The sequence below is a fragment of the Plasmodium cynomolgi genome, chromosome 9 (assembly GCF_000321355.1).
Source record: "Plasmodium cynomolgi strain B DNA, chromosome 9, whole genome shotgun sequence".
Taxonomy (NCBI): Eukaryota; Apicomplexa; class Aconoidasida; order Haemosporida; family Plasmodiidae; genus Plasmodium; species Plasmodium cynomolgi.
In genome coordinates, this window is record NC_020402.1 from 1,004,999 (window position 1) to 1,029,363 (window position 24,365).

At 45.5% G+C, this 24,365-nt stretch overlaps 5 protein-coding genes across 5 annotated transcripts; 1 reads left to right on the forward strand and 4 right to left on the reverse strand.

The window, feature by feature from the left end:
• Window positions 1–1,847: 1,847 nt before the first annotated feature.
• On the reverse strand, window positions 1,848–7,567 carry PCYB_093280 (hypothetical protein; the record flags this gene model as incomplete). Its single annotated transcript, XM_004222442.1, has 18 exons — window positions 1,848–3,159; window positions 3,396–3,427; window positions 3,613–3,723; window positions 3,917–4,006; window positions 4,146–4,244; window positions 4,397–4,447; window positions 4,587–4,640; window positions 4,793–4,834; window positions 4,981–5,022; window positions 5,237–5,308; window positions 5,519–5,887; window positions 5,986–6,093; window positions 6,194–6,247; window positions 6,422–6,484; window positions 6,632–6,748; window positions 6,946–7,017; window positions 7,176–7,220; window positions 7,499–7,567. The coding sequence occupies 18 exons, from the start codon at window positions 7,565–7,567 to the stop codon at window positions 1,848–1,850; spliced, it is 2,802 nt and encodes a 933-aa protein (XP_004222490.1).
• Window positions 7,568–12,280: 4,713 nt separating this feature from the next.
• PCYB_093290 (RNA binding protein) lies at window positions 12,281–15,617 on the forward strand (the record flags this gene model as incomplete). Its single annotated transcript, XM_004222443.1, has 2 exons — window positions 12,281–13,555; window positions 13,638–15,617. The coding sequence occupies 2 exons, from the start codon at window positions 12,281–12,283 to the stop codon at window positions 15,615–15,617; spliced, it is 3,255 nt and encodes a 1,084-aa protein (XP_004222491.1).
• Window positions 15,618–16,746: 1,129 nt separating this feature from the next.
• Window positions 16,747–17,314, reverse strand: PCYB_093300 (small nuclear ribonucleoprotein F; the record flags this gene model as incomplete). The annotated part of the gene is made up of 3 exons (XM_004222444.1): window positions 17,224–17,314; window positions 17,007–17,109; window positions 16,747–16,804 (listed from the first exon to the last, which is right to left on the reverse strand). Exons 1-3 carry the CDS (start codon window positions 17,234–17,236, stop codon window positions 16,747–16,749), a joined length of 174 nt encoding a protein of 57 aa, XP_004222492.1. The 5' UTR covers window positions 17,237–17,314.
• A 1,775-nt stretch (window positions 17,315–19,089) lies between these two features.
• Window positions 19,090–20,768, reverse strand: PCYB_093310 (hypothetical protein; the record flags this gene model as incomplete). The annotated part of the gene is made up of 5 exons (XM_004222445.1): window positions 19,090–19,406; window positions 19,602–19,706; window positions 19,877–19,995; window positions 20,119–20,196; window positions 20,713–20,768. Coding segments are annotated over 5 exons (672 nt in total), but the record flags the coding sequence as incomplete, so codon positions are not given.
• A 2,945-nt stretch (window positions 20,769–23,713) lies between these two features.
• PCYB_093320 (deoxyuridine 5'-triphosphate nucleotidohydrolase) lies at window positions 23,714–24,265 on the reverse strand (the record flags this gene model as incomplete). The annotated part of the gene is made up of 2 exons (XM_004222446.1): window positions 23,714–24,089; window positions 24,174–24,265. 2 exons carry the CDS (start codon window positions 24,263–24,265, stop codon window positions 23,714–23,716), a joined length of 468 nt encoding a protein of 155 aa, XP_004222494.1.
• Window positions 24,266–24,365: the final 100 nt, after the last annotated feature.

Here is a 24,365-nt window from a genome sequence, read left to right on the forward strand (position 1 = left end):
AATAATAATAAAATAAAAAAGGAAAAAAAAAACAAAAAAAAAACAAAAAAAAACAAAAAAAAAAAAACGCGTCACCATTTGAACGTTAAAAAAGTCTTATTTGGTTTTCTTCCTACGATGGATACGTAAATAAAAAAAAAAAAAAAAATATTTACGGGGGGATGCGCGTACGCGTATGCATAAAAAATTATATGTACAATTTAAATACATGTACTGTACTGCTTTTTTCATGTGACGAGAAAAAATAATCGTGGTAGCGAGTTGGGTGAAAATAACGAATATTCAATAAGCCTCGTTCATTGTTTTTTAATTTGCCGTGATGCTCTGTACGCAGTGCATGTATCATGGAGAAAAACACTCGCAAAGTGTTTGCAAAGCGTTTGCGAAGTTCTCGCAAAGAGCTCGTAAAAGACTGGAGAAAAAAAAAAACGCTCGCTCATGTGCTTTTCTTTTCGTACCGCGTCACCACGTACGCAGCGCATGAATGTATAACTCTCCAGTTCACACGCTCCATTTCAAAAGTAGGGAACTTCTACATGTCAACCCAGCCAGGCACAGGAATGAGGCAAAATAAAAACGAATGTAGGAGAAAAAAAAAATCTAGCGTTCGTACAGTTTGCCCATTTGCTGAACCAACACAACAACGCTTTTTCGTATAGCGCTTTATTTTCGCGGAAGCAATTTTTTTATTTATCCAAAAATGCTGAATTGAGGACTGCTTAAATGGCCGCGTGGGAGACGTTTTTACAGCATGTGACACACGTCCGATCGCACACCAGCACAGCATGTGGTCTGGCCGGCGCAGGCCATCAACATGTGCGGCGCGTTCTGCCCGCGGGTATACATAAGTGTGTACCTACCTACGCATGTGCGTATGTTTGTGCGAGTCATTGTGTATCCCCCCGCCCACGGCACAGCTGCAATGCAACCTCGATACCCTTGAATGAGGAAAGGGCAAAAAATTGAAAAAGGAAGTTCGAAAAATTAAACAGGGGCCAAAAGTCGCTCGAATGGAAAGATAAAATGAGTACAAAGGTGATCACTGCGAAGTGAGCCACTGCAAAGTGAGCAACTGCAAAGTGAACCACTACAAAGTGAACCACTGCGAAGTGAGCAACTGCAAAGTGAACCACTGCAAAGTGAACCACTGCATGCATGTAAGTTTGTTAAAATGAGCCAAATGAAAAGGGGTACCCGGATAAAATAAACTCATAGCATACACTTAAACGCTGGCGGGGAGTGCCCGATAGACGGAAAAACCACCTCTGCAATGGCAACATGGGCGGCGTGCGAAATTATCAACGAGGGGGCATCACCCCATGCACAAATGTACATAAAACGTGTACGGAAAAATGAGTAAAAAAAAAAAAAAAAAAATTAAAAAAAATGCGATTTGTTTTACGAATAAAGAATTTCATTAAAGGATCCGCTATTCGCGCGGATGTAGAGAGAGAGAAAATTTAAAAAAAAATGAGCAAAGAGGGTTAATTAAATTGTACGAGGTATATCTCCGTTAAGGTAATGTATTCCGTCGCATCTCAGTTCAAGTTTCCCCTCCCTCCCCTCTTTTTTTTTTTCCATCCTCGTCACCGTCATCTTTATTTTCGACAAATTATTAACGCATTAAATCAACCCTTGCGCTGCGTCTAAAGGGGTGTGCGCACTGGTTGGTCGTATGTCCGCGACACTTCGTTGGCATATTGAAGTGAGCGTTGAGCAGCGACCCTCCACTTGGTTACCTTCTTGAGGTGAGCATTGGACAGCGACCCTCCACTTGGTTACCTTCTTGAAGTGATCGTTGAACAGCGACCCTCCTCTCCACGTGGTGACTTGTTGATCGTCACACCTCACGTGTAGGACATGTACGCAGGCAGGATGCACCAATCCCCGTCGAGAGACGTGAAGGCGTTAGAGCTGTGCTCGCTGCACACGGTGGTGGACGAGGCATCCTGAGTAGAGGAGCAGTACCCGGCCTTCTCCCAGTTGGCAAGGAAGTGCAGCACATACTCCGAGGCAAATCGCACAGCGTCATGTTCGGCTATCTGTTCATAATTAAAAACTTCGAATAAAATTGCCTCCTCCTTGTTTATAGTCAGGACAACGTTGGTATCGTTAAAGTCAGCTGCACTCGCAAGGGAAGCGACATTACCAGTTGCTCCACTAGGGTGCTTTAAAAACGACTCGACCGAGTTTTTCCCATCCATGGGTGACGCTACCGGTTTTTCCTTTGCGACGCATTTTGACTCCTCCTCCGTGTCATTCGCGTATTCGTTTTTCAAATGGAAGAGTGGCACACGACCGCCATCTGCTGTGCTCGCGCTGTCACCCCCGTCACTGTCTCGGTTAAGGTCTCCACGGTTGTTGTCATCGCGCCCGTTGCTATCACTGCTATCACTGCTGCCATTGCTGCCATTGCTGCCATTGCTATCAGTGCCGCCATTGCTGCCCGGGAGGAGCAGCATCTCCTTGGCTATATTATACCTATGCAAATTTTCTTCACTCATTTGCTGCTCACTTTTTACTTGCTTGTAATTCCCCTTTGGGGGAACCGCACAGGGAGACGCCAACTTGGTGTCCTTCTGTCCCACGTCCATCTTCCGAGTTGCTTTAGTTTCACTTTTATTTCTACCCCTTGCTGTTGTTTCTCCTTTAGGAGGGATCCCGCGGTTGGATTTATTCCTCTCGTTTTTAACAAGGCGCGTTTTGTTCACCCCCTTCATGGGTTCCTCCTCCCCACTTTCGATCTTCACCTTCTCTTTGGATGTTCTCAAAATGATGTCCCCCTTGGATCTCTCCTTCTCCTCAGTAGTCATGTAATTAATTAGCTTACTCACAACACTGTTGTATTCGAGTTTATCTACTCCTGTTTTCTTTTTTTCATTTTCTTGTTGAAGCAGATTTTTATGCAATCCACTGAAATACTTTCCTGTTTCTTTTTCCTTTATGATGACTATTTTGGTTCCCTTCTTCGTCACGTACATTTCTTCAAACACGTAATTGCAGTTGCGTCCTTTGGTCACTTCGAGTTTAACTCTGTTACTGCATGGGGTAACGCTCTGTCCTTGGCACTTGCTTAGTGGACCCACGTACACCAGACTCTTCACCTCGTCTCCATTGACATGGAATATCCCCCTCGTTTCGTTTCTGTAGGACAGCAGGCTGCGCCGCGGGGAAGAGAGTAAGCGGAGGAGTGGATGAGCGGAGGAGCGGATGAGAGGATAAACGGATGACGGATAAGCGGATGACTGATAAGCGGATAAACGGATGACTGATAAGCGGATGAGCGGATGAGCGGATGAGCGGATTAGCGGATTAGCGGATGAGCGAATGACTCCATGTGCAGCCACTCGATGAGTGGGGGTCGCGGCGCCTCCACTGCTGCATGGACTTACTACTTCTTCGAGCTGTCCTGCCTCACGTCCAGGAACTGCCACCGGGGGAAAAAAATGCACCAAAGGTTAGTGGAAAAGGCGCCAAGGGATGGAGGCAAAGACGCCAAGGGATAGCGGAAAAGACGCCAGGGGATAGCGGAAACGGCGCCAAAGGATAGCGTTATATAAACGAACGAGATCAGCTGCGTGCTGACCCCAGCGGGGATGCTCCCCTCCTTACCAAGTCCGTGTTGTAGGCGCAAATGAAGCGGTGACTTCTGCTTCCGCTGTAGAGGTACCCGTCCCTCGTCTTCAGGATGCTCTTGCAGATGTCGACGTAGCCGGACCACAGCTTCGGGAAAAAAAAAAAAAAAAAAAAAAAATAATAAAATGACACAAAATAAAACAAAATAAAACAAAAAATAACATTGGTGATAACAGTACTAAAGGTAGTGTGACGACGTACATGCCGCGCATCCAACCGCACACTCGTACAATGCTCCTCCCACTCATGGGCCATTTCGTGCACGACTTGCCGCACTTACCGTTTTCAGAAGAAACGACTGAGGGTGCCCATCAAAGCGCAGATCGTCCCTGTCCCGAATTTTATTCTTAATGATTAAATTGGACAGCTTCTACAAAAGGGTGTGAGAGAAAAGAAAGGAGGGGACAATTACCGACCTGTCCTGTCTGTGATGGTGAATCCAGCTAATAGACACACAATCAGCACACGGACGAGGGAGATGGTCGGGAAAAGCAAGACGATGGTCCTACTTTATATAAATCAATTTCGATGGTATCCATTTCGCTTTTCCTGGTGTCCCAAATTTTGCTCAGCTCCTTCTTGTGGTTCTTCAGGGACAAATTTTCGTTCTGCCGCAAGGGGGGGGAAGCGGTCACAGGGTGAGAAGTGGGGCGATTGTGAAGTGCCCTGCTGGTGAAACGACGGGGGAGAAGCAGCAGAGAGGCACCTCTTCCCTTTGCAGAGGCGTGCGTCACCCCTCGCATGGAGGGGGTGCTCTCACCTGGAATAGTACCAACTCGCTTTCTTTCTCTTTCAGCTTGCTATATAAAACCTAAGGTAAGTTTGAAAAAGGGTGAACATGCAGCGAGGCGCATCTTAATCACTATTCTCATGTACTTCCAAACACACAGAGAGGCAACTGTATGAGGGTGAGTCCACGGGAAGACTTTCTCAAAATGTCAACAGCAAACCTGAATGATAGAGTCCCTCTTGAGAAGCTCTCCAGTTTTATTCACTGTATCTTGCTAAAAATTGAAAAGGGAAATAAAAACAAAAAAAAAGGGGAAAGGAAAAATGGTGAATTAAGAAAAAAAAAAAAAAAAACCGTGTTGATTGACTAGCGGTATCCCTCCTAAAGACGCACGCTCATATAGGTGCGTCCTACAACAGCATCTACCTCCAGCTGGCCACTCCTCTGCCTCTCGATGTCCAGTTCGCTCTAACGGGTTGAAAAAAATGGGTGGTTGCAATGGGTCCATGAAAATAGCATGCAGGTGGTCCTCTGAGTTAGTGTACAGTTGGACAGAGGACGGGGGAGAGGCCGTCACGCCGATCCGCAGCGATGAGCTTCTGTCCCCTGCGTACCTTTAGCTCCTGCATCTTCTGGACCAAGCTGGAGATCTTGTTCTGCGGGGAGAAGTGGCACGCCGGGGGGGAAAATAAATTAGTCGCAGCGTTAGCCACAGAATTAGAAGCGGCTTTAGCCACATAATTAGCCGCAACGTTAGCCACAGAATTAGCCGCAACGTTAGCCACAGAATTAGCCGCATCATTCGCAGCAACAGGAACGCTCTTGGCGACGCGAGCTGCACGCGGCACCGCCACTTTGCACACTCTTAACCTTGCACAGGGAGGACTCCTTCTCCAGCGCGTGCACCTTCTGTTCGCTCTCCCGTAAGCAGGACTCCTTCGTCTGCAATGCGTTTGGGATCGTCAAAAGGGGCACGTCGAAAAGGGGAACGTCGAAAAGGGGCACGCCGAAAAGGGGCACGCCGAAAAGGGGAACGCCGAAAAGGGGCTCTCTTGTGCTTTCCCCAAATGGCTAGTTTCCATTTCAGCGCTCTATGCACACGATTGTACTCACAGACGTGCGGGCAAAGCGCCAGTGTGTCGTCCTCCTTACCGAATTCTCCGAAGCAAGATCATCAAGCTCCTTCTGCAAATCGCTAAATTTTATTATTATACTTTTCATGTTATTTTCTTGTCTGTGTTTTTCCTTCCCGAGTTGGTCTCTATCCATCTGTATTAGTTCTTTCTCCTGCAGTAACTCCTCCCTGTATTTATCCAGGCGTTCTTTTTCTCGCCCCAGTTCATCCCTTTCTCGACCTACTTCTTCCCTCTCCCGACCTACTTCTTCCCTCTCTCGACCTATTTCTTCTCTCTCTCGACCTAGTTTCTCCTTCTCCTTATGCATCTGCTGCATCTCCTCGTGTATTCTATGTTGCTGCGTTTTGATAATCTCCATGTCGATTCCGAGATGTTTCTTCTCCTCCTGGAATGGGCAGGGGGTGATCAATACACAAATGAGAAGGTGCTTGAAGAGGCACACCACGCTGCTCCATCGCAACTGTGCGCACATGGTGCGTCTACATCGGAGTCCGCATCTAAGTCCACATCTAACTCCGCATCTGATTCTACTCTCCTTACTTTTAAATTCTCAATTTCTCCATTGAGGGTGTCGATGGTGGAGGCTCTTTCCTGCGGGGTAGATCAAATAGGGGTGAGCAAGTGGAGGTGGCAGCCGACGTGGGAAAGCAAACTACCGTGATAACGTCCCCAATGGACTGACGAAACTTACCTCATTTAGTCTCTCCAACTCTCTGCATCTTTCCTTCGCGAACTCTAGCTCCTCCTGCAGTGGATTAGAGGCAAGCAGGAAAAAAATAAAATAACACAAAATGGAGCAGAACAAAATGGAACAAAATAAAACAAAGCAGAACAGCTAAATGGCATGTATAACGCAACCGGGTGCATGACCCACAGTGCAGGAGTGGTACATAAATGCCCCACTCGACGAAAGCATTACGTTAATGATCTCCAATTGAGAGGACAGGTTGGACACCTCTTCTTGGATTTCTTTCAGTTCCTCCTGAGAGGGAAAAAAAAAAAAAAAAAAAAGTGGTGCACATGGTAGCTACTCTAGTTTGCACAAATGGGGAAGAGTGACAGGGAAGGAGGACCCACTTGACAGGGGGGGAGGACCCCCTTGACGACGGCTGGACGCCAAGCGCATTACCTTATGAGACTCCTTTAGCGAAGCGCAGTTTTCCTCCATTTCGTATATGGCCTTTTGGTAGCCCTCAAGTTCTGCCTCCAGTTTGCATTTTTCTTCCAGCAATTCCTGGAAGCTTTCCTGTGCAGGTTTTGTTTCACGGTGTGTGTGAGTGTGTTATGCGTGAGTGTGTGTATGCGTGAGTGTGTTATGCGTGAGTGTGTATATGCGTGAGTGTGTGCGTGCGTGCTTGTGTCCGTGTGCCATCAATGATGTTGAATTGGGACACGTAAAGAAGTGTCACTCAGATGAGCTCTTCCTTGGAGCTTGTTTATTACGTGCAAATCGGAGTACTGGTTTTCCTTTTCCGTTATCATGGTCTCCAATTTGAGGACTTCCCCTTCGTAGTTCTTAAAGGAGGAGGTGTGTACAAGGGGCAAGTGTGTATAGCAACGTCTGTGTGAAATGTACGAGGGCATATACGAATGCCAACGATTGAGCGACGTGGTGGTGTGGCGCCTGCCTTCCGCGACACGGTACTCTTTTTTTCATCCCATCTCGAGATTACATTTGTCACCTCGTCCAGGTTTGTCTTGCTCACAATGTAGGAGCCCTGCGTAGGACAAGTCGGCGCAGAAAAAATAAAATACGCAAAAGTGAGTGAGCGAATGGGTGAATAAGCGAACAAGCAACAAGCGAATAAGCGAACAAGCAACAAGTAACAAGCGAATAAGCTACAAACGAACAAGCAACAAGTAACAAGCGAATAAGTTACAAACGAACAAGCAACAAGCGAGCAACCGAATGAGCAAAGGCACCCCCCCTTTTTTGCCCCTCTTTTTTTACATTAACTCATATGTGCGCACATGCACCGCCCTCTTGCCCGCTTACGTAAACCTCCCGGTAGCTATTGTTCAGCTCCTCGTATTCCTCATGTCGCTTCTTTAGCTCTTTCTCCATTTTCTTAATTTCCAGCTAGTGAAAAAAAAAAGGAAGAAAAAGAAATGAAGAAAGCAAAACGAAGAAAGCAAAATGACAAAAACAAAATGAAGAAAGCAAAATGAAGCGTTACAGCATTCGCTTGTGCTTTCTTGTTTGCATTTCACTCGGCACAAAGCGCACACGCCACTTCTGTGTGTTCTGCAATTCGTACTAGTAACTCTTTACTGATGGAGTTCCTTCTCTGTGTTTCATTTGTGCCTTTAGCCATTTTACTGGCGACCTGCCAAGCGGAAGGAAAAAAAAGAAAAAAAAGTAAAGTAAAATAAAGTAAAATGAAGCAAAATAAATTAAAATAAAGTAAAATAAAATGAAGCAAAATGTAGCAAAGCAAAGCAAAGCATTGTCCTGATCTGTGTAGCACCACAATTGAGGAGCTCAACAACACACAGCAAATCCACCCACTCTCATAAGCCACTCGAACAGGTGTGTGAAAATGGAGACATAAATTTTGAAATAAAAGGAAATGACGCACTTTTGTTACCTTGCGCTGATTTAAGTATGTCCAGGTTTAAGCTGATTTTTTTTTTCTTTTTTTTTTTTCACCTCATGTACGATAAAGTGAATGGTACAAATACAACAATGTTCGTTTTTTTTTTTTTTTGTAATAAAAATATTTTAAAAAGAAAAGGCAAAACTGAGGTAACGTTTTTGCCCAAGCGAGCGTCGATTATTTTTTACCCCCTTGCAGTGTTTACAGAAAGGTAAAATATGCTCGTTTGGAATTTATTAAGAGGTTGCACATACACATCGGTGAGTGCATACCAGTGTGCATATGGACGCGTAACTACCTATGCGCGCATGTAGGGAGGGGGCACGTGTAGGACAGGGGTACACGTGGTTGCTATAAGACACTCTACAACGTGCGACTGTCCTTTATTTGGTGTGTTGACACGCCCTCCTTCGTTTTCACACTTGTTTCGTTCTATCTTTCGAGTTCTTTCTTCACCCTTCTCGCCTTTTTTTTTTTTTTTTTTTTTTTTTTTACACTCCACCTTTTTTGGTAAACATGTCCCACTCGCGTACACAATATAACTACACGCAGAGTCCGTTCGGTAGATAAGACGTGAGGAAACGGAAAAAAATTGCAACATGCAAAAGAACAACGTTTTTGTCTTTTGTACGAGCGGAATGTTTAACAATCACTCGTTTGTTTTAATTAACAGGGAGCGCTTTTTGGGAATTTTTTTTCACCGCATGTTCTTCCCCGTCTTTTGTTCGAGGACAATTAGTCACCACCGTGCGAAGTGCGCATGTAGAGTGGCAAATGGGGGGGGAGGGAATTGATATAGGAAAAATGTACGCGGGGTGTACCACTTACAAACCAAACCGCACGTGTAAGTGTGACAACTGGGAAGCTTCGCCAAACTTCGCCATACGCACGTTTGCGACATTTGCACGTTGTAGAATTTCGTTTGTTGCGCGATTGCTCGGTTGCGCGATTGCGCGGTTGCGGTGTGTGTTGCCCGTTGTGAATGCCACAAAACGGCGGAGGGGTCAACGTGCACCGCGTGCATAATTTTTTTTTTCCTAAAAATATTTTGTAGCGGCATTCGGAGCGGCATTTTGGAGAGCCTTTCGAAATTTGTTTCCCTTCTGTTTGCTAGCACGTAACAACCGTCGTCCCCAAAGCGTCCTTCATTTTACAAGTGCAACGGTGTCTACAATGCTGCCGAATCGGCAATGATTGTCTAAACGTGTGTGAACGTTCTGGGTGGCATTAAATAAAGGGGGGGGAGATTCCCATTTCTCGCAAGTGAAGCGGTCCACGCGCGTTTCATTCCGCGTATATGTAAGTTTGGCGATGGTTCCACTGGCAGCTGTTTGGACAATTGTCGTGTGTGTTCATGCGCGTGTGTACCCCTTTCACGTTTCTTTTTCGCCAACCATTTGTCCATCTCAAAATTGCGTAAATTTCAAAATTGCTAACAATTTGCGGAAAAATCGTCTGTACAGTCAGGTAAAAATCGGATTTTTCTTTTTTTTTTTTCCAGCTAGCCAAAAATTGGAAAAAAAAAAAAATCATTATTGGGCAAAGCGAATGTTCGCAATTTTGGACACACACGTGTGTATGTATGTGTGTGTGTTGTTCTTTTCGAAGTGTAGACGCGCTGACCCACTGGGGGCAAACAAACGAATGAGAGGAAGGAGGAAAAAAATGGAATAAAACAAAAGCAGGAAAATGTGAACTGTGGACCATCTATATTTGTGTGCGAGTCGAAGAATATGCCATAATGCTGAAAAAGGTGTAATAACGTGGGAAAGAAAAAAAAGACAGTCATTTATGAGTATGGAAAAAGTGCTAACTTTAGACCACCGTTATGTGTAGGTAACTTTCATTCTTGCTACTTTGGCACATCATTTTGCAATGCCTATGTATCGTTTCCCTGGATTGCAAACATATAGCCCCTTCCTTATAAAAATGCGCACGATGGTGATTTAGCACAAATGGGCGTGTTAGCTAAATGTCTCTCTTCACGCCAATTTAATTGTCTTAAAAAATAGCCATTCATTTTTTCATTATGACTCCTTGTTAAGGAGAGAAAATGGCAAATCGCCTGACAGTTGGACGTCCATAAATTGATGGGTACACTCTCCTTGTGATATGTTCGTGCTTTCATTTTTGAAGCACTTGATTGGGAATATGCACCGACGAGTTTCTTCCTTTCTCCTCAATTTTGAGAGTAAACTTCCGGGGAAGGAAAGCGAAAGGAGGGAGTACCCAGTGGCACGTAAAATAAATGTGTAAGCGATCATGCTCACCGCACAGTTGCCATTCATCGGCAGACTGCTTTCGTGAAAATATCCCCCACGAAGGAGAATATGTGAAAGGAACATACATGTATGGGGACTCCTTCATATAGCCATCTTCATTTACGCACCATCATGCTTGCCATTTTTGCGTTTCCCCTTTGTGTGTCCATTTGTGTGGAACGAGCTGTACGCATGTCCGCCTTTCTCCTTTTGTTCACATTTACGTGTACGTGCGATCACGCATCCTTTATGGCTCTACGTGTGTGTACTGGCAGAAGGACGCAGGTAGCTTTTTTTTTTCTTTCTTTTAACCTTCCATGTGTGTAACGTGGCGAATTGAAGCTGACATGTTTCCATATATGCCACGTTGAAGATGCTCACAAAGGGACGATAAAATTTGACAAAAAAAAAAAACAAAAAAAAGGCAAAGGGGAGACCAGTGAAGGACAGTTCCCATGCTGCTGTTTCGCTTTCTCTGATATTTGGTGAACTCAATGTGAATGGAAAAAAAAAACAAAAAAAAAGAAAATACAAAAAAAGAAAAAAAGGGACTTCACCTACCAGCGAAAAATAAAAAAAAAAGCCAAGGGTAGAAATAAAAACAGGTCGCACTGTTAGCCAAGTGAGGCACACAAATGTGTTCGTGCATCGTACATGCATTTGGATGTAAAAAGGTGGAAACTGATTCACGATGCGCTGGCATGATTCTCCCTCGTCGTTAGAAGGAAAATATCGCAGCAAACTAGAAAGACGAAAAAAAGTAATGCGCCGTAAATGTTCTCACATTTTTTTCGTGCTGATGGGAAAAAAAAGAGAAATGTTTTTTTCTCATTTTTCTTTTTTTTTTAACGTCCTTTCTTGTGGCGGATTTAACACATATACCGTTGTGGTGAATTTTTTTTCTGCTTTTTTTTTTCCTTTATTTGAGGCACACATAGAGGAGCCCGCGCAAGGGAAATCGTCCAGCGTCCCCTCAAGAAGCGCGTCTGGTAGCCCTGCAGATTGAGCAAAGGGGTGTGCAGTGGGGGGTTGCTTAGTTACCAAAATAATTACCCACATAGTTAAGTATCTACTCACTCAGCTAAATATCTACTCACTCAGCTAAATATCTACTCACCTACCCCGTTATTCCAACATGCACTCACACGTTTCTGCCCTGACGGTCCACACAGCTTAGGTATACATACTGCCCCTTCCGAATTGGCCGCTCTGAGCAGAATAACATCTGCACGCATCTACACATATCTGCACACATCTGCACACATATGCACGTATTTACACACATCTGGACTTTTCCTCTGCGAAAATAGAGAACAGGACAAAGGCGTGCCTTGGGGGAGTTAGGCCAGGTGCGTGCTGCCCTTGAAGGGGAGCAGTAGCGCCTTCGCAGGTTCCACATAAATGTACGCATGTGTGTGTGTGTGTATTCACCCCAACAGGTTGGTAAGTTTAGAAGACGGGTTAGCGGTTGACTGGGTAGCGGCTGATTAGCGGCAGACTGAGTAGCGGCTGACTGAGTAGCAGCTGACTGAGTAGCGGTTGAGTAGCGGCTGACTGACTAGCGGCGACGCTTGACGTGGCACAAAGACGAAGCGGAACCATTAGAATGCCGCTTCTCTTCAGCCCCATTTGACGGGTCCACATCGAAAGTAGACATAAAGGGTTGCACCACGTGGCAGCACTGAAACGATACAGTGCTTCTTTGGAAAAATAAGAACTCTCCATTTGTGCACTCATCGTAATGAAGTTCTAGCTTCCATCGGGTACTACACTGAAAAGGCATACTTACGTGTGTATTCCTTTTTTTGCCATCACCAAGGGGGAGTGTAAACAGAGGACAGGACGGATTAGCTTACCGCGGAAGCAGAAAAAAACACATCGTAAAGGTACCCCCACCACACCCCCCTAGATTGATGCAAAATGGTCGAAAATGGATGCAGCCTATTAATAAAGAATTTAAGCTTCCACACAAGTCCAGAAAAAATAAGAAAAATTTTCCAAAGTTTTGGAAAAATAAGAGATGTATATCTCCCCTTAGATCACTACACAAGGAGACCGAGAGGCTTCGGTTTTGTAGAGTATTATGAACCAGAGTATGCAAAAGAAGCTATGAGCATTTTGAACCATTCGAAGATAGATGGAAAGGAAATTAAAATCATCATTGCTCAGAACAGGAGGAAATCCCCAGAGACCATGAAGATATACCAACAGAATGCACGTGGGGGTAGGTACAGAAGGCATCCTTATCGGAGTGACAGTAGGGATAGATCAAGTGAATTGGAGAGACGGAAATATGATCGAAGTAAGAGTCGTATAATGCATAAAATGGGCAAAAAGGAAAAAAGGCTGAAGAGGGAAAAAATGGCTAGCAGATATCGGCCTGGTAAAAAATACGCCGAGAGCGTTTCCACCTACAGCGCGTCTTCTTCCTACCGTTCGTCTTACAGCAGGGGGAGTAGTCGTTGGAGCAGCCTAAGCCGAGGCAGAAGTCGAGGCAGCAGCAAAGACAGAAGCCGAGGCAGAAGACGATATAGAAGTCGGAGCCGAGACAGAAGTCGGAGCCGAGACAGAAGCCGAAGTCGAGACAGAAGTCGAAGCCGAAGACGAAGCCGAAGCGCTGTAAGGAGTGCCAGCAGAACCACCAGCTACAGCTACAGCTGCAGCTACAGCTGCAGCTACAGCAGCTACGAAAGAGACAAAGGGAGAAGAAAAACCAAAAGGAAAAACCCCAAACGGGGACAAAGAAAAGGCCAAAAGGACGGAACCAACAAAGGCGTGAAGAGGGAGAGCAGCGAGACATTCAGCCGAAGCGTCAGTCTCAGAAAGAGCGAGGGGGAAAACAGAGACGGCGACCACGTAAAGGACCCTCACAAAGGTATCGAAAGAGGGAAAAGCGGAAAGGACCCGGGGAAGGAATCCCCAAAAGAAATTCGAGGACAAATCTGTAAAAGCTTTTCTCCCAGCAGAAAGAGCCAGGAAGGAAATAAAGACTCGGAGAACGGTGCGTCCAAGGGAGGAAGCTACTCCACCGAGGAGGAAAAGCAACCTGGGGAACAGACCCAGCACGACGGAGAGTCACTCAAACGTGGCGAGAGAGTAGAGACAATCAAAACGATGAAAAAAACAAAGTCAGGAAATAATTCCAGTAAAGATACAACTCCCCCCAGGGACCCAAACGGAAAAAGCAACTCAAATGTGGAGACGCCACAACTGAGTTCTCGAGAGAGCCCAACAAATGGAGCGAATAAACAACCGTACTTGCTGGACCGCTTGGAAGAGAAAAAAAAAAAAAGGAACGAAAAAGAAAGGAACGAAAGAGAAAGGAACGGAAAAGAAAGGAACGAAAGAGAAAGGAACGGAAAAGAAAGGAACGAAAAAGAAAGCTAAGTCTTTAAGTCCTAGTAGCTCCGGTGATGTAATCTGTGAAGGGGTGGCTCAAGAAGAAGCAAGTGGTGAAACGTATGCAGAAAGAGAGTCACCACGTGCAAAGAGGGCACACCGAAAAGGCAGCAATAACGATGGCAGTAGCAACCGCGGCAGTAGTAACCACGGCAGTAGTAACCGCGACAGTAGTAACCACGGCAGTAGTAACCACGGCAGTGGTAGTAATAAAGAGAGTGACCATTCGCAAGGCACGGAAGAGGAAAGCCCCTCCTCCCCCCGCGTGACAAAAAAAAAACGCATATGCCTCTCCACCATTGCAAGTAACAGAAGCAGCACACAGAAGGACCATCTCCAAAGTGGCGAAACAGAAAATGGTAACACAGTGGACACAAAAGACAAACCCAGCAGTAGTGCCATCGAGAAGGAGAGTCAGGTCCACCAAAAGGAGGACTTGAAATTGGGTTACTTCAGCCGATATGAAAATGCAAGTGGGGGGGATAACTTCGACTCTGGGGAAGACTGCATTGGCGGTAATGCCAACTCGTCCTGCAGGAATAGCAGGAATAGCAGGAATAGCGGCACCTACAGAGGATGCAGAGGATGCAAAGGTTGCAAAGAATGCAACGGGTGCAGAAAAAAACACAAGCATATATACCTACACGAAGGGAAGAGGAAAAAAAGAATTAATGAGAGCCACTCAACTGATAGGTCAACCACGGGGGACAAGAAAAGCGTTCGTAGTAGATCAAAGGAGGGAAAAAGAGAGAAAACCGAGAATGCACACAGAAGGATGATGCAGAATGGACGAAGAAACAGAGGCAGAATAACCCTAAGCATAAGTGACAGTACAGGTGGATCCAGCGGGGGGAAAAAACTCAGGGAAAGGGAAACCACCGCTGGAGTGACAGACCCAGCAGCGACCGGTGGGGATGCAACCGCGGGACGGAGCGGAGATTGTGAGGCTGAATCACTTGGACGGGCAAAAATCACCGTGGGGAAATGTAACACCCCCTGCAGCAGTAGCGGTAGCCCGGTTGGAGGGGAGAAGGAGAAGAAGAAGAAGAACAGGGGCAACACGCACTGTGAGAGTGGAGCAGCACACAGAAGTAGAAGTATCTGTAATGATGTGAGCGAACGGTCAGATGGGAAAAAGGGCGTTTCGAAGAGGAAAAGGAGCAGCAGCGGTAGCGGCAGTGATGGCAGAAGCGATGGCAGAAGCGATGGCAGAAGCGATGACGGAAGCGATGACCGAAGCGATGACCGAAGCGATGACAGAAGCAGTGACGAACGTAATGGCCGAGGCACACGGCGGTTAAAACGGGCGCGCATGTCCGAAGACGCAGAGGAGACGCCCCGCGAGAAGCGCAGCCGCCAGGGGAAGAAGACCCGAACGGGTAGCAACTCGATTGATAAAAGGAGAGAGACCAAAAGGGAGAAGCGGAACAGGGAGGAGCTACAAAAGGGGGACGTGAAAAAAAAGGCCAAGAGAACCAAGTCCAAAAAGGAGGAGTCCAAAAAGGAGAAGTCCAAAAAGGAGAAGTCCACGAAAGGGAAGTCCAAAAAGGAGAAGTCCAAGATAACGAAATTCAGAAAAACCAAGTCGCCAAAAAAATCGGATGACAGCTCGACGTACAGCCACAGCAGCAGAAGTAGGTCCTCTTCCGAATCGTCCGTCGAGAGCAGTAGTTCTCACAGCGAGTCGTCTAAGATGGAAAGACGTATGAAGCAGTTTTCTGCGAAAGGTCCCAAGGGGAAGGCACACAAACGGGACGTGCGAAGGCGGAGGGAAAAGGGGATAGACAGCGATGCGTCTGATGGTAGCTCCTCCTCCGTCAGCTGTGGGGACTCTCCAGTGGTTCGAAGCAAGCGTTAAGTGGGCGCTCATAAAAAGGCGCAAAAGGGGGAAAAAAAAAAAAAAAAAAAAAGAAAAAAAAAGAAAAAAAAAAAAGAAAAGAAAAAGAAATCCCCGTTTGGCCAAGCTTCACTATTTCGTATGATCATCCGGCGCAACGTGGCAGAGGAGAGCTCCCCTCGTCCTGTTGCACCGGTAAGCCTACTCATTCTTGAAACAAAGAGCGTGACCAACCAGTGGGCACAAAGCTGGGGACACCATCTCGGCGAAAGGTTGGCGAAAGAAACAAGTGAAACGATTCGATAGGGTCCCATGTTTGCACTGCTCGCACGTTGGCCCATCCTTGTAGAGGTTTCCCTAAGGCTGCAGTTTAGTGCCACATACATGTTGGGGCCACGTTATGCATGCGCCTTTTTTCACGAGGCTTCTCATTCCTTTCCCCTCCACTTAACTGTTCTTTTTCTTTTATGTGGATACGAAGTAGTGTAGGGAGATACGCGAAAGGTATCACACGTGCGGGCATTAGCCACACACACCCATTATGTTTTTTCCTTTTTTTCCTTTTTTTAAGTTTTCCCATTCACTGAAATTATATTTGTGCGTATGCCTACTTACTCACTCTCCTCATCAGAGTATGCCAAACGTTTGCTTGTACCAAGGGGAGAGAGAAAAAAAAAGTGGATCGCCGAATGGAGTGGTCCCCCCCCACACACACAGGCAAAAACAAACCAACGTAGTGCTGCACTGTGATCACATCCTTTTGTCGCTACACATATGTGGAAGTATAAAAAAAAAAAAAACTGCGATGCCATCCGATAGGTACATCCGTACAATTAGGGGGAAAGCCCTCGTGAAGGTGTGATGTCACGTAAAAGTTGCTCTCTCGTCATATGCCCTCCTTCACTCTTAAGGTGAAATTAAAAAAAAAAAAAAAAAAAAGGAAAATTAAAACTGATATTAAAACGAGTTGGTATTAATTAAACGAGGGAATGACAACAAGGTTGGGGGTCATTAAAAATTAATCTTACAAAAAAAAAAAAAAAAAATATCTATATGGAATGCGTTTTCCGGTCCATCTACACATACGAGTAAGCATGAACACGTTTGTGAAAACTTCTGAAAGTTGTCACACCATCAGTTGTGGTTGTCTTCACTTGGATGGATTCTCCGTCTCCTTGTCTTCCCGAATGTAGAGTATGTTGTTACACCTGAAGGGGGAGAAGGAACAAAAATGGTAAAGACGGTGTGCCCACGTTTTAACTGTGCATACAATTTCTGAGTGCTTCGAAAGGGGGGTCCGTCCTGTTGTCTAACTAACAGTGCTGGAAAAAAATAAAAAAAAAGGCACTTGGACGAGCCCCCATGGGGATGTACACTAATGAAGCAGTGTATGTAGAGAGGCAGCCTTACCTAAGGAATATCTCCCCCAGGGTGCCCTTGTACTCCCCGTGAATCCATTCCTCCGCGTTCGCCAGCCGTATATTCATGTAGGCGTCAAAAGATTTGAGATTTCCTGCGGTGGGTAAAACAAGAAGGTGAAGTATCGAGTGCCATCATACTTGTACACTCTGCTGGGGGGGATATGCAGTTGCAGAGCGGTGGGTGCGCACGTGATGGACCAGCTGACCTTTGTATTCCATGCCCCATTTCAGCTTTATGATCACTCGGTTTCCAGCCAAACTATTCAGGAAGGGCTTAGGGTTGAGAGGAGCTATTCCCTAAGGGGGGGGGGTGAAAAAGAGGAGGGGTAAAAAAATGTTGTTCCACGTTTTATCGCTATCTATATCTTTCTCTCCCTCTTTCCTTCTCATTTTTTTTTTAAATGTATCCATGGGGTGGGTCACCAAACGTTTACATTTACCTCCTCTCACCTAGGAGGATCATTTTTTTTAATTTTTTTTTAGCTTCTCTTACCACTGACATATCTCTCTTTCTATACAATTTTTGGAGTGAAGCAAATGTTGGGGGGGGAAATAGCGGCAAAGAGGAACACCTGAAATTGATTTGCCTATTTTTTTTGCTTTTTATCTCAAGGGGATTGGTAGGGAGATCTGTTCGTTCCCTTTGCGAAGAAGCAGTTGGGGGGGAGAGTATAGCTGCTTGGCTCAACTGCGTTTTTGTAGCTTTCAAAAAGTTTCTTAATTGGGGAGATATTTTTTCATATTTTTCGCCTTCTTTGTGTTTGAATTTTTTTTTTTTTCTGCTGTTTGACGTCCCTTTTGCCAGGGCGCGGAGCTTCTGGTCGACCGCCACGTCCGAAAAGGTGAAACGGCACGCTGTGAGGGGGGGACCTCCAACCGACAGGTGAGTCAACCGCCGAGCAGATCAAAACGGTAAAATAACCGCTGCACAGCAAAACGGTAAAATAACCGCTGCACAGCGAAACGTAAAAATATCCGTCGAATGGATCAAAATTTTAAATTAAACGTTCAAGGGGGTCGAAAGTTTAAAAATTAAAAAAGGCTAACATGCATGTATATGTTGTGTAAGTACTTGAGTATGAAAAATATTGTGTTTTTTCCTTTCCGTGGAAATACTTTTTTTTTTTTTTTTTTTTTTGCGTTCATTTGCTGCGTTCTTCCTTTTTGCTCACGTTTCCTCAGTTGTGTCGTGTGGACACGCGATCTTCAACCATCATGGGGGTGCGACGCGCCCGAAGGGAACCTCCCTCTTCCCCTCGTCTCTTGAGCCAACCGCCGGGCGGTAAAAGGGGGCACGCAAAGTGGGGAGCTTAAACGGGGCATGCAAAGTGGGGCATGCAAAGTGGGGCATGCAAAGTGGGGAGCATAAACGGGGACACCTCCATTTGTCGCACGCAGGAAGAAGAAAGACTCTCGCACATGCAGAGTAGGAGAAGGGAATGTACACAGCCAAGACCCGATGGCCGCGCTGCACCTATGCAACTGTGTAGCGGCGTAACTGTGCAGAGGAGTAACTGTGCAGCTGGGCACGTACTACAACTTCACAACGGGGATGCACATAGTGGGAGTACCAAAAAGGGTTTCCCCCTCTAGACGTCGCGCAAAAAATATGCATCCTTCCCTCCCCCCCCAAAGTTGTCATCAAAGATAGCCATTCCATTGCAGCGGAGGAGGGACAAATGAAACAGAATAAATAGGCAAACGCATATAGGAATAGAAAGGAGGGGGGTGGGATAAAATAAAAATCACGAATTGGAGATAAAAGCGCGACGGAAAAGGGGGGTCGGGTCATATATGAAAGGGTACAATGGATGAAGAAGGCGAGTAGGAGTGGAGTGGAGAGCACGCGCCCTTTAAACACATTCCAACAGAACGCATCGCACCAAAATATATCATGTGAAAAATGCTGAGCTTTTAATGTACACAGGAGAGTTGCGCTTGTGAGGGGGGAGGCTTCCTCTCAACGGTAAGTTTGGCCAGATCGCCTCGCCTGAGTAGCTCTAGCAGATCGCCTTGCCTGAGTAGCTCTAGCAAATCACCGCTTCACTTCAAATCGCCGCTTCACTTCTGATCACCTAAAGTCGTAGCAACTCAAGCTCGTGTAGCCCATCACCTTTTCCAAATAGAGGCATAGCCATTTCTGCATCTTCAAGTAAGGAGCCTTAACCCTTCCTATCTCTTCATTCGCCTTAACAATAGAATCAAAGTCCTGTTTTTTTACAATCATTTTGTACGCAGCGACGTACTCTCCTGTTCTATCTCTTCCTCTCCTACAGTGGACAATAAAGATAGTGTTCTTCATAGTATGAAATTTTTCTTCCAAATCGTTTATTCTACTTAGGAGTTTGTCCGTGTCCCAGTTGAGGCTCTTTAGTTCGTTCTCCAGGGTCTGCACGTGGGGGTGGGGTGGCACCAGGGATGTAAAATTGGATGCAGTGCAGGTTGCACCAAGTGCAGTGCAGGTTGCACTATGTGAAGTGCAGGTTACACTAACTGCAGGGCGGGGGGCAAACACACTTCCCACACCAGGGACGCACGCAGCTCCCCGCCGCAACAACAACCGGTAATAACCACCGCCTCTCACCTTCGAATCCACGTCGTAGGGATCCTCCTCATGTCCCAAAAGAACTTGGTTCACGATGTTGGCATCTCTTGCGTAGCACCTTTGTGAGGTGTAGCAGCATCCCTCCTGCGGAACGGTCGAAGGTGTATACAAATGCGCGATGAGTGACATGAAAATTTTTTTTGCATTCTTGTGCATGGTACTAGCGGTAGTCGGTGCTTTATTTTATAAGTTCCCTAGGATTATATAACAAATGGGGAGGGATAAAAAAAAAAAAGAGACAATTCTGGTCCTACCTTCATATCATTCCTCAAAAAGGAGATTATATGGAGAGGCATGTCATCGCTGTACTTTAGCTTTGCTTCCTCCATCACTATCTTGATTTGCTTACGCAGTAGTTCCTCCGAAAATACACCTGCGTGGGGGAGAAGTGGAAGGAGAAACGAAACAGTCGTGAATGCATGTATACTTTCTTTTTTGCAATAGCACAAATGAGAAAAGATGAGAGGAAAAAACGGGAAAGAACCAGCGTTCCTACCATTGAATAAGGGGGCACTGCTTCTTAAAAGGACGTTGTTGTTCTGAGGGTTCACGTCAACGATGCGAAGTCGGTGGGCTGCAGTGGGGGGGAAGGAGAAAAAGGGTGCACGTGAAGTGGTGTCACAGGGGAAAGAAGCTAAAAAAGAGTAGGCCTCTTAGGATGAGCAAAAAAATGGAAAAAAAAAGGGGCAAAAATTCTTACGCTTAAATTCGGGATATTTGTACGTTAAGCATCTTTCGTTCAAGTCGTTGCAGTCCAAATCGAAATCAACTTCTGCGGGGGGGGGAGGAGGAAAAACGGGTCGATCAGTGGGGCGGTCAATGGGGCGGTCAGTAGGGCGGTCAATGGGGCGGTCAGTAGGGCGGTCAACGGGGCGGTCAACATGCTGATCAGTAGGGCGGTCAACATGCTGATCAGTAGGGCGGTCAACATGCTGATCAACGGGGCGGTCAACGTTCTGATCAACTGGCCGATCAACTGGCCGATCAATTGGCCGATCGGCGGGGTGGCACGCCATCCCTCCATGCGGGACTTACGCTTCTCGTTCAGCTCGTAGTACGAAATGAAGATTCCAAAAACGACCAGGATTACCAGCAAGATGTAGATGAAGCTTTTGTACTTTTTGAATCCCCTTGCAAAGCCACTGCCTGGGGTGAGGAAAAGGAGGGTAAAAAATGGGAGGGGTAAAAAAAGGGCAGGGTAAAAAAAGGGAAGCGTAAAAAATGAGGCGGGGGAGGGGGCATGCCACAATGGACTTATGCTGATGCTATGGGCACACGTTATGGGAGCCTCTAGAGGTGCTCCCCCCCAAGTGAGCTAGGTTAAGACTCCCTCCGAGGGGACCCTCCCACCAAAGTAGAGGTCACCCCCCCTTTTTTTTCAAATAAGCGTGGTTGCCTCTACAGGAACAGCTGAGTTGTTTTTATTTTCTCTTTTTATGCGCCCCTTCTTTGGTGTTTTTTTTTTTTTTTTTTAATCCTTACTGCTGGCATGGTCTGCATTATCTGCCTCCTGTAGTTGGTTCCACATGTCGGTCACGCTCGTTCACAAAAAAATTATCGCAAATAAATATCGCAAATAAATGTCGCAAATAAATGTCACAAATAAATGCCTCAAAAAAATGCCTCAAACAAATGCCGCAAAAATCAAAGCGAAGATAAAGCCTAAAATCTGGAGCGCGCCTTTTTTCCTCGTGCGCTGTTCTGAGAGTTGTACAAGTCGTGAGGTAAAATCCCGTGACTACGTTTTCTGCGTCCTATGAGTAATTTAAAAAATATTTTTTTAATTTGTTTTTTTTTTTTTTTCCTCTTTTTGACAAATCGCGTTTTCTACTGTTCGTGATCTCGAAAAGTGGCTTGCCACAAGTTAAGCATCTCCAACTCGCGGAGGCGGTCAATTTTTGCGTTTCCGATTTTTTACTTTTTATAGTTAGCTTTGCCTTAGCACTAATTTAATTCTTAAATGACTCTGCGTGCAGGGGGTGAGGGGTGCCTTTTTTTTTTTTTTTTTTTTCCCCCTTTTTTTTCCTTTTTTTTTTTTCCTTTTTTTTTTTTTCCTTTTTTTTTTTCCTTTTTTTTTTTCCTTTTTTTTTTTTCCTTTTTTTTTTCCCCCTTTTTTTCTTTTTTTTTTAAATTCTATGTTCTGTGTTCTCTTCTACGCTCGATTCGCGTGTCATACGTTTAAAAAAACTAACACTGCGCATGAGAGTAGAGCAAAAATGGGGAAGTCGTAAAAGGGTGAAGCGAGAAATATGAAATGTGAAGAAGTGCGAAATATGAAACGTGAAGGAGTGCGAAGTAGGAAATGCAAAGAAGTGACAACGAAGAAAAAATAAAAAAGGCCACAGAAAAGAACCGCAAGAAATGCCAAATCGAATGGAAGAGCCAGTCGTCTATTAGAAAAAAAAAAAAACCCCGCGGGAGGGCTCTCTCTACACTTATATAAAAAAAATAAATGAATAAGAATTTAGAGACCTCCATATATAATAACATATACTTACGTACTATGTATATGTACACTTCCCCGTCGGTTAACCTAAAAATTAAAAAAAAAGCGAGAAAAATAAAAAACAACTAAGGGATGAGCGAAAAGCGGCATGGGAAAAAACGTACAAAATAAATAACCACCTAATCCATATCTCTGCTTTGCATTTGCTTTCCGTTGTATATGTGTTTCACTACTCCATATGTTTTTTATCGATCGCCCTTTTTAGCAGTCCCTTTATTGACCACATTTTTATCCTGCTCTCCGCTGTTGTGCATCGCTGCTCCTTCTTCATAAGTGGTTTCATTATGAATATGTTAAGCAGCGCGAGAGTATCGAAAAAAGGAAAAAGGAAATTAATATGTCCGCATCGCTACACCCTTACGAAGTAGATCGAAAAAAAAAAAAAAAAAAATGCCCATGAATCTAATGGACCAACCTGAGCAACGCTGCGGAGGGGAAAAAAAAAAAAATAAAATAAAATAATCCTCTTTGTGGCCGAAGTCTACCAAAAGGATGCACTAAACAGTTGTATGTTGTATGATGGAATAAAAAAAAAAAAAAATTAACCCTTATGTTTCCTATGTGGACCACTCCTTCGAACAGTTGACCCACTATTGTTCGGTGAATCCCCTGCATCGAACTCGCGCGTAGCAAAGTGGCAACGATTTGGACCACCTGGTCCGGTTTGCAGTGCCAGAACGGGTGTGCGGCTGGAAGGCACATAATCGAGAAGGCCACATGCTTCGAATACTGCAAGGTCTGAAAATGACGTTCTCCTCAAACTGTGAGCGTATTTCCTCCGCCCCTTCGTCACCAAGCTGCCTACCCCCTAGGGGGATACAACGAAACGGCGTTTTGATCGCTTTGCAAAAATTCTCCTGATGTCTCTGCCCACCGAGACGTGTAACCCCTGCCTTGATGAACCCTGTGCGCGTCAGGCAAGTGTCTATGTCATTCGATTTTACGCAACGCGCGGCGGCATGCGGTACTTTCAGTTGCGTCACTTCGTTTTCCCGCTCCCCCCTTTTCATGAAAAAAAAAAATTCATCATGGTAGGATAGATCAAATGCGACTTATGAGCGTTGTGAGTTTTTCAAACGCGATAACCTTCGCAGTCACATGATTAGCTCCCTATTGGGGGGAGGAAGCTCCCTAGGGGGACTTATCTCCCGATATGCCTTTCCCTATCCGAAGTGTTGGCACCACTCCTTCATGCACAGGTAAAGAAAACCACCTGATCGTGCAGGCAAAATTGATCAGGGGAGCTAATAGCCTTTTCGCGCCGATCCGAACGCTGCATTCGTGTGTCCATGCGTTGTTTTATCAGTTTCGTGCGTTTTGGTTTGACGTTTTTTTTTTTTTTTTTTTTGCATAGCAAAGCTGTCGAATGCACACTTTTAAAAAGGGGGGGTGACACGCAGAGGTGTTTTTATGAACAACGCGTTTGCGCCGATATGTGTGAGAACGCCGATATGTGTGAGAACGCCGACATGTGTGAGCATGCCGATTTATGTGAGCATGCCGATTTATGTAAGCACGCCGATATGTGTCAGCATGCCGATATGCGTCAGCATACCCATGTGCGCTGCCAATGAGGGTAGGGACGCTACTTGTTGGAGGTCGAACCGAAGCCGCCCTCGCCCCTGGACGTCTCATCCAACTCGTCTACCAACTCAAAGGAGAGGGGTTCCCCCGTGAAGGAAACAAGCTGCACTAGCTTGTCATTCTTTTTAATCACATATTCTTCTTCACTTGTGTTGTCCAAAGCAGCAATGAGTTCGCCTCGGTATCCTGCATCAATTAATCCTATAGAATTGGCTAGTCGTAGTGGAGTCTTCGAAATGCTGCTCCGAGGAAATAACAAGTAGCTTGTGTTCACGACCTCTGGGTTTTTTTGATGAGCACTGCTCTCCTTCATGCACGTACCACCCATACCGATGTGTGCATCCTTATTCCCGTTACTCTTGTAGTAGTAGTTACACCTGTATTGGAGGGCTATGGCTTTGATTCCCAATTTTACAAAGGTGGTAGATTTGGGCTTCAGAACTTCATCCTTGATTATGAACAGATCCAAGCCACTGTCTCCTTCGTGGTGTGTTTTGTGGTTCTTGTACATTTCCTTCACTTCGTCATTTAGGCATACGATTTGGAGATGCATCTTTGTGAAGGTGGTGCTGCAGATGCGGTTGTGTGTGGATGCGGTTGTGTGTGGATGCGGTTGTGTGTGGATGCGGTTGTGTGTGGATGCGGCTGTGTGT